This window comes from Pygocentrus nattereri, chromosome 14 (assembly GCF_015220715.1).
Source record: "Pygocentrus nattereri isolate fPygNat1 chromosome 14, fPygNat1.pri, whole genome shotgun sequence".
Classification (NCBI taxonomy): domain Eukaryota; kingdom Metazoa; phylum Chordata; class Actinopteri; order Characiformes; family Serrasalmidae; genus Pygocentrus; species Pygocentrus nattereri.
The window spans coordinates 38,243,047-38,258,704 of NC_051224.1; the positions used below are offsets into that span (position 1 = coordinate 38,243,047).

At 43.9% G+C, this 15,658-nt stretch overlaps 1 protein-coding gene across 2 annotated transcripts in view; it reads right to left on the reverse strand.

The window, feature by feature from the left end:
* The window catches only part of cacna1ia (calcium voltage-gated channel subunit alpha1 Ia), a 282,477-nt gene that overhangs the window by 16,222 nt on the left and 250,597 nt on the right, over positions 1-15,658 (reverse strand). For both annotated transcript variants that reach the window (XM_037544719.1, XM_037544718.1), the window contains exons 31-32: positions 14,792-14,913; positions 9,537-9,929 (exon numbers count right to left, since the gene is read on the reverse strand). In XM_037544719.1, the coding sequence (XP_037400616.1) occupies positions 9,537-9,929; positions 14,792-14,913 (515 nt within the window). The remainder of the gene's footprint in view (positions 1-9,536; positions 9,930-14,791; positions 14,914-15,658) is intronic.

Genomic DNA, 15,658 nt, shown 5'->3' on the forward strand with positions numbered 1-15,658 from the left:
AATCCTTCAGCAGGCTCATGAGCCAACTGAGTCTGATGTCATTTTAAAGCAGTTAAAAACACAGGCACTGCTCACTGCTGCTCATCTCACTCTGACTGTCCTCACGTTATGCTGGTTGTCATGGTAACATCTACACTGCGTATAATTTTGGATTGGATTACTTGTCTTGTGCAAGTAAACAGAGATTTTCCGCCAGATTGTTCAGGACAGAGTGCACATAAACACCTCAGTCTTAATCTATACTTGGAATATATTCAATCAAACTGGCAAAAATCTTTGCATGTAAACACAGCCAAATATTTGCGTATGTTCATTTTACAATCTGTTTTGTCCATCTGCAATAATAAAGAATGAATACTTTTGAGACTGTTAAGATTTTTAGGAAATTATTCAACCTATTTCAAGGCATTACTTTATCCAGTAACATCATCTTAAGCTCGTTTTCTTCTCACAGCGTCTGACACCAAATGTATGACAGTACATGCTGACATGCTCACGTGAGCATTTCCAGAGGGTATCAGCATTCCTGTGTGCAGGGGGAGATTTAGGAAAATACTGGACTTGTGAACAACGTCTGAGTGAGTGAATTACAAGCTGTCCATCTACAAGAGAATGGATGAGATGAACTGTCTCAGCCTTTCAGATCCAGAGCATTCAGCAAATCGGCTTACTCTCCATCAGCATCACCTACAGGACAGCCCTGCGGAGAGTAAAGCAACAGCTGCTGAAGTGGTGCGCTCGTACAGTCAGTGTGCCAGCGGAGGGGGCGGAAGAGCCTCTGCATGCAAAATACAGTCCCTTATAAATATACATTGAACTGTAGCTGAACCCTCTCTGTCTCCTTCTCTCTCTCTCTCTCTCTCTCTCTCTCTCTCTCTCTCTCTCTCTCACAGTTAAATATAACCCCACTGCCTGGACAGGAGGATCATTCTGCTCCATGTTCTATTAATTAGCACTCACTGACAACACTGGTACTGACCTGACGGCGTTAAAGGGACAGGCCAGCGTTTATGAGCTGTGCTCTATCTACTGCATCTGAAGCCTGTGGAAAGCTGCCTGACCATCATCACACAGTACTGTGCAAAGATCAATGACCACCCTGCATTTATCGCCAAGTACAAGTTCTCAATTTGCCCAGTATTTAGTGCATCCACTCTTTACCGTTATTACAACGTCCATCCCGTTCAGGAGACTCTCAGCGCTCTAAGAATCTGCAGAAGAAGTTGGTTGATCTTCCCCTTTCTTTCCTCAGCCAGCGCTCCTGCACTCCTCTTTCCCCTCTTTCGCTCTTTATTTTCCCCTTTCTTTCCTCAGCCAGCGCTCCTGCACTCCTCTTTCCCCTCTTTCGCTCTTTATTTTCCCCTTTCTTTCCTCAGCTAGTGCTCCTGCACTCCTCTTTCCCCTCTTTCGCTCTTTATTTTCCCCTTTCTTTCCTCAGCCTGCGCTCCTGCACTCCTCTTTCCCCTCTTTCGCTCTTTATTTTCCCCTTTCTTTCCTCAGCCAGCGCTCCTGCACTCCTCTTTCCCCTCTTTCGCTCTTTATTTTCCCCTTTCTTTCCTCAGCCTGCGCTCCTGCACTCCTCTTTCCCCTCTTTCGCTCTTTATTTTCCCCTTTCTTTCCTCAGCCTGCACTCCTCTTTCCCCTCTTTCGCTCTTTATTTTCCCCTTTCTTTCCTCAGCCAGCGCTCCTGCACTCCTCTTTCCCCTCTTTCGCTCTTTATTTTCCCCTTTCTTTCCTCAGCCAGCGCTCCTGCACTCCTCTTTCCCCTCTTTCGCTCTTTATTTTCCCCTTTCTTTCCTCAGCCTGCACTCCTCTTTCCCCTCTTTCGCTCTTTATTTGCCCCTTTCTTTCCTCAGCCTACGCTCCTGCACTCCTCTTTCCCCTCTTTCGCTCTTTATTTTCCCCTTTCTTTCCTCAGCCTGCGCTCCTCTTTCCCCTCTTTCGCTCTTTATTTTCCCCTTTCTTTCTCAGCCAGCGCTCCTGCACTCCTCTTTCCCCTCTTTCGCTCTTTATTTTCCCCTTTCTTTCTCAGCCTGCGCTCCTGCACTCCTCTTTCCCCTCTTTCGCTCTTTATTTTCCCCTTTCTTTCTCAGCCAGCGCTCCTGCACTCCTCTTTCCCCTCTTTCGCTCTTTATTTTCCCCTTTCTTTCTCAGCCTGCGCTCCTGCACTCCTCTTTCCCCTCTTTTGCTCTTTATTTTCCCCTTTCTTTCCTCAGCCTGCGCTCCTGCACTCCTCTTTCCCCTCTTTCGCTCTTTATTTTCCCCTTTCTTTCCTCAGCCTGCGCTCCTGCACTCCTCTTTCCCCTCTTTCGCTCTTTATTTTCCCCTTTCTTTCCTCAGCCTGCGCTCCTGCACTCCTCTTTCCCCTCTTTCGCTCTTTATTTTCCCCTTTCTTTCCTCAGCCAGCGCTCCTGCACTCCTCTTTCCCCTCTTTCGCTCTTTATTTTCCCCTTTCTTTCTCAGCCTGCGCTCCTGCACTCCTCTTTCCCCTCTTTCGCTCTTTATTTTCCCCTTTCTTTCCTCAGCCTGCACTCCTCTTTCCCCTCTTTCGCTCTTTATTTTCCCCTTTCTTTCTCAGCCAGCGCTCCTGCACTCCTCTTTCCCCTCTTTCGCTCTTTATTTTCCCCTTTCTTTCTCAGCCTGCGCTCCTGCACTCCTCTTTCCCCTCTTTCGCTCTTTATTTTCCCCTTTCTTTCTCAGCCAGCGCTCCTGCACTCCTCTTTCCCCTCTTTCGCTCTTTATTTTCCCCTTTCTTTCTCAGCCTGCGCTCCTGCACTCCTCTTTCCCCTCTTTTGCTCTTTATTTTCCCCTTTCTTTCCTCAGCCTGCGCTCCTGCACTCCTCTTTCCCCTCTTTCGCTCTTTATTTTCCCCTTTCTTTCTCAGCCTGCGCTCCTGCACTCCTCTTTCCCCTCTTTCGCTCTTTATTTTCCCCTTTCTTTCCTCAGCCTGCGCTCCTGCACTCCTCTTTCCCCTCTTTCGCTCTTTATTTTCCCCTTTCTTTCTCAGCCAGCGCTCCTGCACTCCTCTTTCCCCTCTTTCACTCTTTATTTGCCCCTTTCTTTCCTCAGCCTGCACTCCTGCACTCCTCTTTCCCCTCTTTCGCTCTTTATTTTCCCCTTTCTTTCCTCAGCCTGCGCTCCTGCACTCCTCTTTCCCCTCTTTCGCTCTTTATTTGCCCCTTTCTTTCCTCAGCCTACGCTCCTGCACTCCTCTTTCCCCTCTTTCGCTCTTTATTTGCCCCTTTCTTTCTCAGCCTGCGCTCCTGCACTCCTCTTTCCCCTCTTTCGCTCTTTATTTTTCCCTTTCTTTCTCAGCCAGCGCTCCTGCACTCCTCTTTCCCCTCTTTCGCTCTTTATTTTCCCCTTTCTTTCCTCAGCCTGCGCTCCTGCACTCCTCTTTCCCCTCTTTCGCTCTTTATTTGCCCCTTTCTTTCCTCAGCCTACGCTCCTGCACTCCTCTTTCCCCTCTTTCGCTCTTTATTTTCCCCTTTCTTTCCTCAGCCTGCGCTCCTGCACTCCTCTTTCCCCTCTTTCGCTCTTTATTTTCCCCTTTCTTTCCTCAGCCTGCGCTCCTGCACTCCTCTTTCCCCTCTTTCGCTCTTTATTTTCCCCTTTCTTTCTCAGCCTGCGCTCCTGCACTCCTCTTTCCCCTCTTTCGCTCTTTATTTTCCCCTTTCTTTCCTCAGCCTGCGCTCCTGCACTCCTCTTTCCCCTCTTTCGCTCTTTATTTTCCCCTTTCTTTCCTCAGCCAGCGCTCCTGCACTCCTCTTTCCCCTCTTTCGCTCTTTATTTTCCCCTTTCTTTCTCAGCCTGCGCTCCTGCACTCCTCTTTCCCCTCTTTTGCTCTTTATTTTCCCCTTTCTTTCCTCAGCTTGCGCTCCTGCACTCCTCTTTCCCCTCTTTCGCTCTTTATTTTCCCCTTTCTTTCTCAGCCTGCGCTCCTGCACTCCTCTTTCCCCTCTTTCGCTCTTTATTTTCCCCTTTCTTTCCTCAGCCTGCACTCCTCTTTCCCCTCTTTTGCTCTTTATTTTCCCCTTTCTTTCCTCAGCCAGCGCTCCTGCACTCCTCTTTCCCCTCTTTCGCTCTTTATTTTCCCCTTTCTTTCCTCAGCCAGCGCTCCTGCACTCCTCTTTCCCCTCTTTCGCTCTTTATTTTCCCCTTTCTTTCCTCAGCCAGCGCTCCTGCACTCCTCTTTCCCCTCTTTCGCTCTTTATTTTCCCCTTTCTTTCTCAGCCAGCGCTCCTGCAATCCTCTTTCCCCTCTTTCGCTCTTTATTTGCCCCTTTCTTTCTCAGCCAGCGCTCCTGCACTCCTCTTTCCCCTCTTTCGCTCTTTATTTTCCCCTTTCTTTCTCAGCCTGCGCTCCTGCACTCCTCTTTCTATCGTTTTTTGACTCTTTTACTATTTCGTTCCTCAGCTATCTCTCCTTCTACCCCTTTTCTCTCATTATTTCACTCTGTTTCACTCCTTTCCACAGCTACCTTTCCTACACTCCTTTTTCTCCTTGTTCCCACTTTATTTCACTCTTTTTCTCTTTCTTTCCTCATGTAGCTCTCCTGCACTCCTCCATCCTCTCGATCTCTGTTTATTTCACTCTTTCTCTCTTTCCTCAGCCAGCTCTCCTGCACTCCTCCATCTCCTCTTTTTCTCTTTATTTCACCCCTTCTTGCTCAGCTAGCTCACTTGCACTCCTCTTTCTGTCGTTATTTCACTTTCACTCTTTCATTCCTCAGCTATCTCTCCTTCTACCCCCTTTCTCTCGTTATTTGGCTCTTTTTCACTCCTTTCCACAGCTAGCTCTCTTGCACTCCTTTTTTTCTCTCTCTATTTCACTCTTTTTCTTTCCTCATGCAGCTCTCCTGCACTCCTCCTTTGTCTCGTTCTTAACTCTCTTTCTCTTTCTTTCCTCAGCTAGCTCTCCTGCACTCCTCTTTATCCTCTTATTTCACTCATTCTTTCCTCAGCCTGCTCTCCTGCACTCCTCCTTTTCCTCTTATTTCACTCATTCTTTCCTCAGCTTCGCTCCCCTGCACTCCTCCTTTTCCTCTTATTTCACTCATTCTTTCCTCAGCTTCGCTCCCCTGCACTCCTCCTTTTCCTCTTATTTCACTCATTCTTTCCTCAGCTTCGCTCTCCTGCACTCCTCCTTTTCCTCTTATTTCACTCATTCTTTCCTCAGCTTCGCTCTCCTGCACTCCTCCTTTTCCTCTTATTTCACTCATTCTTTCCTCAGCTTCGCTCTCCTGCACTCCTCCTTTTCCTCTTATTTCACTCATTCTTTCCTCAGCTTCGCTCTCCTGCACTCCTCCTTTTCCTCTTATTTCACTCATTCTTTCCTCAGCTTCGCTCTCCTGCACTCCTCTTTCTCCTCTTATTTCACTCATTCTTTCCTCAGCCTGCTCTCCTGCACTCCTCCTTTTCCTCTTATTTCACTCATTCTTTCCTCAGCTTCGCTCTCCTGCACTCCTCCTTTTCCTCTTATTTCACTCATTCTTTCCTCAGCTTCGCTCCCCTGCACTCCTCCTTTTCCTCTTATTTCACTCATTCTTTCCTCAGCTTCGCTCCCCTGCACTCCTCCTTTTCCTCTTATTTCACTCATTCTTTCCTCAGCTTCGCTCTCCTGCACTCCTCCTTTTCCTCTTATTTCACTCATTCTTTCCTCAGCTTCGCTCCCCTGCACTCCTCCTTTTCCTCTTATTTCACTCATTCTTTCCTCAGCTTCGCTCCCCTGCACTCCTCCTTTTCCTCTTATTTCACTCATTCTTTCCTCAGCTTCGCTCCCCTGCACTCCTCCTTTTCCTCTTATTTCACTCATTCTTTCCTCAGCTTCGCTCCCCTGCACTCCTCCTTTTCCTCTTATTTCACTCATTCTTTCCTCAGCTTCGCTCCCCTGCACTCCTCCTTTTCCTCTTATTTCACTCATTCTTTCCTCAGCTAGCTCTCCTGCACTCCTCCTTTTCCTCTTATTTCACTCATTCTTTCCTCAGCTAGCTCTCCTGCACTCCTCCTTTTCCTCTTATTTCACTCATTCTTTCCTCAGCTTCGCTCCCCTGCACTCCTCCTTTTCCTCTTATTTCACTCATTCTTTCCTCAGCTTCGCTCCCCTGCACTCCTCCTTTTCCTCTTATTTGACTCATTCTTTCCTCAGCCTGCTCTCCTGCACTCCTCCTTTTCCTCTTATTTCACTCATTCTTTCCTCAGCCTGCTCTCCTGCACTCCTCCTTTTCCTCTTATTTCACTCATTCTTTCCTCAGCTAGCTCTCCTGCACTCCTCTTTCTCCTCTTATTTCACTCATTCTTTCCTCAGCCTGCTCTCCTGCACTCCTCCTTTTCCTCTTATTTCACTCATTCTTTCTTCAGCCTGCTCTCCTGCACTCCTTTCTCTCCTTATTTTACCCTTTCTTTCCACAGCTAGCTATCCTACACTCCTGTTTCTCCTTTTCTTTCTTTGACACTCTTACACTCGTTCTCATCTAAGCTAGCTCTATTTCTCATTCTATCCCTTTTTCTCCCTCTTTTTTACATCCTCTTATGCTCTTTCTCTCCTCTGCTAACTCTCTCTCTCTCTTTATCTCTCTCTCTCTCTCTCTCTCTCTCCCCTCCTCAGCACAGTAAAAAAGCCTCACTCGCTCGTGTGCTGACTCGGCTGTCGTTGCAAGTCAAACCTTCACCGAGAAGCTGCTATGGATGCCGTTCTTTCCTCTTTTCTTTTGTGCTGACTCCCCAGCTCTGTCCATCCCTCAAAGCCTTGCCTCATCCACTCTCTCCAAGAAAACCCGTTTCTCACACTTTTTCACACCTGTCCCTCACTCACACGCTCTGTTCCATCTCCGGGCCCCCAGAGCCTGCAGCTGCTGATAAGCCTCGCGCTGTCTAGTGAGCGGAGCTATTCCTGTTCCTCTGTGCGCGCCTACCTGTCCGTCTGCCTGAGCCCCCCGAACGAGTGCGGAACAGTTCTTTTCTGTAGGGACTGGTCTTCTGAGAACCGTGTCTGAATGACAAAGATGGGTTGAAGGCCATCTGTGTCGCTCCATCTGCTCTGGACTGTTCTCACTGTTTGCTTTACAGATTTACTGATTAGCACTGATCTGCTGTAACAGTGTATAAAGCAGTGCGCTCGTGTAATGAAGTACACACTCTAAAAAGATGGTTCTTCCAGGGTTCTTTAGATGTAGCTGTTCTATATTTTCCATTTCATTTCAAATTTTCTTTGCATGGCAAAATGGTTTTTTAGATTGATTTTATTTTTCAAAATGGTTCTATATAGAATCTATATATATATGTGTGTATATATATATATTAAATGGCACCAAAAAGGTTTTGCTACTATTACTGTTCTACTATAAATTATTCAGAATCTGCTACGAAATATTCAGTAACTACTATGAATTATTCAGAATCTACTATGAATTATTCAGTAACTACTATGAATTATTCAGTAACTACTATGAATTATTCAGAATCTACTATGAATTATTCAGTAACTACTATGAATTATTCAATAACTACTATGAAATATTCAGTAACTACTATGAATTATTCAGTATCGACTATGAATTATTCAGAATCTACTATGAATTATTCCGTATCTACTACGAATGATTCAGTATCTACTATGAATTATTCAGTAACTACTATGAATTATTCAGTATCGACTATGAATTATTCAGTAACTACTATGAATTATTCAGTATCTACTATGAATTATTCAGTAACTACTATGAATTATTCAGTATCTACTATGAATTATTCAGTATCTATTATGAATTATTCTGTATCTACTATGAATTATTCAGTAACTACTATGAATTATTCAGTATCTACTATGAATTATTCAGTAACTACTATGAATTATTCAGTATCTACTATGAATTATTCTGTATCTACTATGAATTATTCAGTAACTACTGTATGTGTTTGTTTCATTTTACTACATTTGTGTAAAAATACACACACACACACACACACACACACACACATATATATATATATATATATATATATATATACCCACAATGTGAATTCAAGTAGATCTAGTCCCAATTTCTATATTTTCATAAATATTTATAAATATACAAACGTTTAGATACTGTCAACAGCCAGTGCATTGGTACATTGCTAAATTTCAATGCTGGATTCTAATTTCCACCTCAGTTAAAAGCACGTCCATTCTGTTATCTCTTCTTATACGATGCTCTTCTGTATGAATTTTGGATTTGTATGTTAGATCTTGACTTTCCTGGGCTAGTTCACACACACACACACACACACACACACCTACACACACACACACACACCTACACACACACACACACACACACACACACACACACACACACACACACACCTACACACACACACACACCTACACACACACACACACACACATGCACACACAGGTGGCAAGTAAACGCAGAGCCAGCTTCACTGCAGGCCCATCCGCTCTGCACTCTGCAGAATTCCTCAGCATCAGATCAGTGCCAGCCCCCGCCTTTCTTCTGTTCTCACTTACATAACCTGCCTGCACCAGCTAAAAATGGACAAGTAAAAACAATTATAGCTTCAGTTATGCAGAGCCTGCCTGACAGTGACTCATCGCAAATGTGTGCACTGCAATATTTGTGATCACTTCTGTTTTTAGCATCATGGTAATCTATCTGTGTGGGTGTGCAGGCTTTCGTTTCCTGCCTGGGTTTGTATCGATGCCTTCAGTTTGGCGGGTCAACGTGCGATCCCGAACTTAATTAAAAAGGTGATTAATGGCGGCTCTGTGTGTTTGCATGTCTCTGTGCTACACCAGATGACACAGAAGTGTTGCCATGGTGACAGAAGTCAACCCGATGCGAGACCCAAGGCATCGTAATCGAAATGTCTCCCTGGTTCTCCAACAAATGATCCCGTTTGTCCGTTTGTCCTTTTACCAGACCTAATTCACACTTCAGCAACAGAAACAAAGGTCACACAGCAAAGCAAGCAGGTCTTGGAGAAGTACTGCCAGAGGAGCATTACAGACACCTCTAAAGACCATCCATCCATCCATCCATCCGTCCATCCATCCATCTGTCCATTATCTCAACAATCGCTATTTATCATCAATCCATTAGTCATCAATCCATTAATCGTTCAGCCAATCTTTCATTCCAATTGTCCCTATTCTCTCATCCACCCATCCATCCATCATCCATCTGTCCATTGACTCAACAATCGCTATTTATCATCAATCCACCATTCATCAATCCGTTAATCGTTCAGCCAATCTTTCATTCCAATTTTCCCTATTCTCTCATCCATCCATCCATCATCATCCATTTATCCACCCATCCACTCAACAGTCCCTATTCATCCAATAGTCCATTCATCCACCTATTCATCCACCCGTCCATTCAACCATACATTTCAGCTATAGTCTATAATCACTTATGCATCCTTTCACTTCAGCAGTCATTTCATGTATTCTTTCATTCGTCCACCCAACCATTCATCTAATAGTGATTCTTCACTAATATGTCCGTCCTGTATACTGTTTATGTGTCCTACCTGGGCGGGGGAGTATAATTTTCGGGAGCCATTGGCCTCCTGTCTCGGCTGTGGGTTTGGGGAAAGGGGCTGAGCTCCGGAACCGACAGTCCTTCCTTGCTTTTCTCCTTTTTCTCCTCCACCTCCTGCTCTTCCACCTCCTCCACCTCCACTAACACCACCCATGCAACAGAGTGTGCCCTGTGCCAACTCCAGCTCAATCTCAGCATCCATCTCCGCCTCCTCTTGTGCCTCTTTGTTGGAGTCATCCAAGTGCTTCATCAGAACGGCCACCACCACGTTGATCAGGACGAACTGGGCCGTCAGGACGAAGCTTACGAAGTAGAGTGGCGAGATAAACTGCAGGCTGGGATTGCAGTTATATTCACCCGGAGGGCACTCACGTAGGGTGTCCTAGAAGAGACAAATTAAGGTTAAATATCTGCTTCGCAAATGCCAAACACTTTGCATCCCATCCAGTCTCAGCACGTGATGTACACATGGTATGTTGAGAGTGGTCACCCCTCAAAAATATCTAGCCAAGAGTGCCTCTATGGACAGAGGACGGCTAACTGAAATGACAGTCTGGTGGAGGGGTTTCTGATAAAGCGGCCAGTGAGGGTTATATTTTATAATATATATTTTATATACAGTACTGTGCAAGAGTCAGAGACCAGTCTTTCATTTATTGCCAAAAGCCAAGTGAAAAAATACGAATTTCCAAAACTGGAGTGCAAAAATGATTAAAAGCTACAGAGAAAATGGGCCTCCGAGCAACCACCTGGAAGAGCTGGTAGACACCAAAACTCTCCCCACCAGATAAAAAGTGCTTAAAGCTTCCATCTCTGAAAGAGAGGAGAACATCAAGCTGCTTCAGATCTGAAAACATCCACAGGTGTTTCTGTCCTTCCACTGTGAGAAGACCACTCAGCACTGTGAGTCTGAAAGGACATGTAGCTGATCAAGAAGAACCTCACTGAGAAAAGGAGACGGACACATCAAACAAAGAAGCTGAACGATGGACTGACTGCCCCAGAGTCCAGACCTCAACACCACTGAGTAGATTTGGATTACTTCAGAAAATGATCAACCATATGTTTATCAATAATGCATTCACATTAACGATTAATGTGACAAAGCACTGTTAACACATTTTCCTTGTTCGACCCTTCAACCCATAATAATAACAATACTGCAGGCTGAAGCCCCGCTGCAGCACACTGTATGTTGCTATAGATGTTATGGAATCGATTAATCTAACCCTCTAATTTAGCTTTAAAATTGCTTTAAAAGTGAAACTTTCAGCAACTTCAGCAGAGTATGCTGGAGAATCCTTGTAGAAGTATGGATCAATCAACAAGCAGCAAACTAACAAAAGTTCTCGTTGCCCTCGTTGGTGTAGTGTAGTGGTTAACACCTCTGCCTTCCACGCTGTAGACTGGGGTTCAATCCCTGACCAGGGCAAGCACCCTACACTATACCAATAAGAGTCCTTGGGCAAGACTCCTAACACCACCTTGGCCTACCTGTGTAAAATGACCAAATTGTAAGTCGCTCTGGATAAGAGCGTCAGCCAAATGCCGTAAATGAGAATAATCACTGTACCAAGAGTTTAGCTCCGCCCATTCATTCTGAAGTCATAAGGTGTGTTTTAGCTCGGACTGCTTTTAAACACAGAGAACTCAGAACAGAGCTTGTTTATATACACCAGTCTTAAAAGCACAGTAACAAAAACATCCTCTTTAATTTTAGGGCATGATCAAATGGTCATGTAACATGAATTTTGACTGTTTTGGGTATGCAAAACCACAAAAATGTCTTAAGCACACCTCAGGGGAATAAGAAAAATATGATAAAATAAGAAAAATATGGAATGTCGGCTATTTAACATTTTGTGAATAAAAATATCCAATCACACAAAATAAGGGACATTTGGAACCATGTCTGAATGGTACTGCATGTTACCAGGTCGACTGCTGGCTATGCAAATAAAATTGTTTACTCAAAACGACACAGGATGCATGTTTAAGAACCTCGTGCGGCTTCAACAAACAAAGCCAAAGCAGCATGGGGGCAGTGTTAGTGCGTCAGGCGGACTGTGTCCAGCCGCTGCTCATTAAAATGAAAGAATACACACCTTCGCTCTCATTAGTATGCACTCCGCTGCTTCCCACAACAGGATGGCGGTCTGGCTCTAATTCATTCTGTAGGTACATAAACATGCAACTCTTCCTCTCTTTCTCTCACCAGGAGCTGAGTGGCAGACAGATCTATAGTGGCCTATACAGGCTCCGCCCACATGTATTGTTTCATACCTATGGTTGTGAGGTTGGACGTGCTTTACAGAATGCTGCTAAAAATCCAATTCAATCTCCATTCAACATTTAGAAAACAATCATCACATACTTAAATGGTCACAGAAGAATATTAAATTAGCATTTTTGATATGCAAATGAGCTCAGGTCAAATATTATACATTCTCTTAAGAACCGTGAGATGTCTGAACTCGACCAGAAAGCAGTGCAGAGCAGCTAACATTTCTTACCTGCTTAATTCGAGGTAAGAAGCAAGCAAAGACTACTGCATCTAGCTAATGGTAGATAGTACAAAGCACAGCTATAGCACATAGGATGAGTCACTGATAAGCATCAAGCTCAAGCTCATTTTACACTGTACTTATAAAGATTTAATGGAATAGAATTCTCAAAATCCTTTAGGGAATTGATCAGGTTTGGCATTAGCTCACTGGCTCTTCACAAACTCATTGTGTCACTGTGTCCCAGCTAAAAGGTATGAGGTTAAATATGATGTGGCTAAGCTAATAGTGTTAGACAAAGAATACCTTCTTTATATGCACCTTTCTTGGCATGAATTTCAAACCTCAAGTCATCAACTATCACTTTGTGGTCTGGATTTAACATAATAGAGCAGCCATAAGATGCTGATTGGTCTTTTTCGCCTGTTGTGTCCAGCTGAGGTAGCCTTGTTTTTTAATTATTTTTCAGGTAGTGCCTGAATCTGTATATCACATTTGACTCTGTAACATCTCCAGCATTCTGGGAAGTGTTTAATATAGAACTAGCGCACTAGGAGGCTAAATACAGTGAGAGGCGACAAATCACTGAGACGTGAGTCCAGCGGACTAAAATTATCAGACCACTGCTGAGTTCTGCAAAAAGAGTAGACCATTCAGCCTGTAATTTTCTCGGAGGAGGAGAAATGACCACAGACACGGTCAATCCAGACAGAAATAAAGCCACAGAGTAGCACCTGTCGGGTTAACGTAGCATCTGTAGGTGCCACCTTGTTGATCAACAGCTCAGCTTCACTACTGAAAAGGCTCTTGATTTGGAAAATGTGGTTAAACTAATAGCTTCGCTTCTTGCAGCGACTAGGCTTCTGCCCACCACTGTGCATTTCAGCCTTGCACATCCTTCTAGCATCCCTCCCTCTCTCTCCTTCAGCGCTCCTCTCCCTGTCTCTGCCCCCTCTGTGTGTCTTATCATTTGGAATAAGAGAGCAGAAAAGAACAGTTGGCTTCAAACTCTCTGGCCATTTCTGTCCTCTTTCCTCCACTTTAATTTGACGGCGGTATGAGGGAGGAGGTGCTAGCTCAGCATCTCCTCAGCAGGGTAAAGAACACTCTGGTTAAATGAGGGAGGTAACAGCCACCGAAGCTTCCAGCAGAGAGCCGAGCCTGATGGAGGGTGACACTATACTCCATTAAGTACACGCACACAGTGCTTTATGGGTGACACAGGCCCGGCCGCAGCCTCCGTGGGCTAAAGTACCACCATCACACCTGCAAATCACAAGCCAAGGAGACCAGCAGACGGTCAAGCCTGCAATTATGTGGCAGTTTGTTCTCACTTTTAAAAAAAAAAAAATCAAGGTAAATTATTAAGTGACCCTTATTAGTCCCAGAACAGGGAAATTTCACCTCCACATTTAACCCATCCTTGAAGTGAAACACGACATACACACTAGTGAGTACACACACACACACACACACACACACACTAGGGGGCAGTGAGCACACTTGCCCGGAGCAGTGGGGGTTAGGTGTCTTGCTCAAGGACACTCAGTCACGTACAGTCAGCTCTGGGGATCAAACCCGGCAGCCTTCCGGTCACAGGGCTGGTTCCCTAACCTCCAGCCCACGACTGCCCCATTACTGGCTACTGAGTGCATTCCTTTCACAGTCATTCACTGTACCATGTTAACATTACATAACAACAAAATAGCAACTTCACACAGTCTGCACCACAAGATTACTAGCTGTGCTCTGCTGTACATTTACAATGATAAGCTATAATTAAAATACAGTAATATTCTGTATTTTAACCACTGTAAAAGTAATGCAACTCAGTAGTCAGCAATTTACTGTCATTTCACAGTGATTTTCACTGTAAATTTACAGATGAAATGACTAATCATTAGTTCTATAAGTTCCATAGTTATATTTTTAACATTTAAGAAGAAGCTGGGTTTTATCTGATAAATAACTGTGCACCTTTTTTCACCATTTCCTTATCATTTTCTTGCCAAGTAATAATGATGGTCACTTTACTGTAAGTGTTTGCTGGAACTAGGCCTCGTTCAGTGTCCTCGGATAATAACGCCGATTGACATGAAGCCTGATAATGATGCATCAAAAGTGACAATTGCCATTGTGGAAAGAGAACTTATACAGAACTTTGAACACATTGGAATATATAACATTGCATAATATATACATGCAATGTTGCATTCCCCATTACTGTAAAAACAATTGATTGTTATTGAGCATCAACAAGGTGTTAGACTACATTACAGCAACACTATCTCTGCTGTGACAAACCACTGAGGAGCATTCTAAGCAGCTTACACTGTAAAAAATAGTATTAAAGTAAATGAAAACATCTTAAATGTAGTCAGTATATCTAATATTTCTCACTATGAGAGGGTTGTAAGGATATTTTGAGATTATTGCATCAATTTCTAAACATTTTTACTTTTGTTGTTTATCTGTCAGTGGAATGAGACACTTTCACATGGCAGAACTACCTAAAACAAGAAATCAATTAAATAGTCTTGGACTATTACATGGATCAGTGAGAAATATTAGATAGACTGATTAGATATAAGATGTTTGTTGGGAATTTATATAATACCTTGCTTCCCACCAGCATCTGTAGCTGAATCAGCTTCAGACTGAGATCATATTTCAGAAAGAAACCTGTGGATTTTTTTCACTCCTTCCCTCACGAACATCGTTTACTGTAAAGCGAGCGTACCTTCATAATGCCGTTCCAGTTGTCTCCGGTGGACACCTGGAAGAGAGTGAGGAAGGCCATGCCGAAGTTCTCGAAAGTAGCGTGCCGGCTCATGCCCTCACACGGATAATCTTCATTACAAACTGCCACAGAGACGCACAGAGAGAGATGAGGATTGTTACTCTATGTGTTGGGGGGGAAAAATGGGTCAGCGTTTGACTTTTATTGTAAAAATGAAACCCTGAATAAGCAAGACATTCATTTGACTTGATTCAAACTTGTACCTTTAAGCCAAAGAACACCCTTCATTTTTAAATGTCCAGTCAAAGTTCTTCAAGTGTGTCCACTTTTATCTTTATTGTTACAGCTTCCATTTCGAGTGACTCAGATTCTCAAAGAAATCTGCACACCTCCCAAGTTCAGTCTTAGAAGTTGGTTTAGCATTTTCTGCTTCTCACCATCCAAATAATCCCAAACACATTCAGCGGTCAGTGATTCAGTTATTAGTTCAGCGACTTGTTTTTTTTTTTTTTTCTTTCTAAATATCCTTTCCTGAACGCTTTAAGTGCTGTTTATCTTGATGGGGACAGTTTTGGTGTCTACCAGGTCTTCCAGGTGGTTGTTAGATTTCCACAGAAATATTTAATAATTGTATAACTTGTCCTTAGTGGCCATTTGACTGGAAAGTAAATATATGAAGGGCGATTTCATTCTACATAAATCAAATAAAGGGAGATTCAGTCGAAAGAGGCCCTGAATATTCTGTAATAACTCTCTCTAGGATGAAGCAATCTGAACCAAACAATGCACAATGAGCTCCTCAGTATATAGAGCTTCGAACAAGCTGGGATGCCCCTGCGTTGGAGCGATGAGGTAGGTGCCAGACGG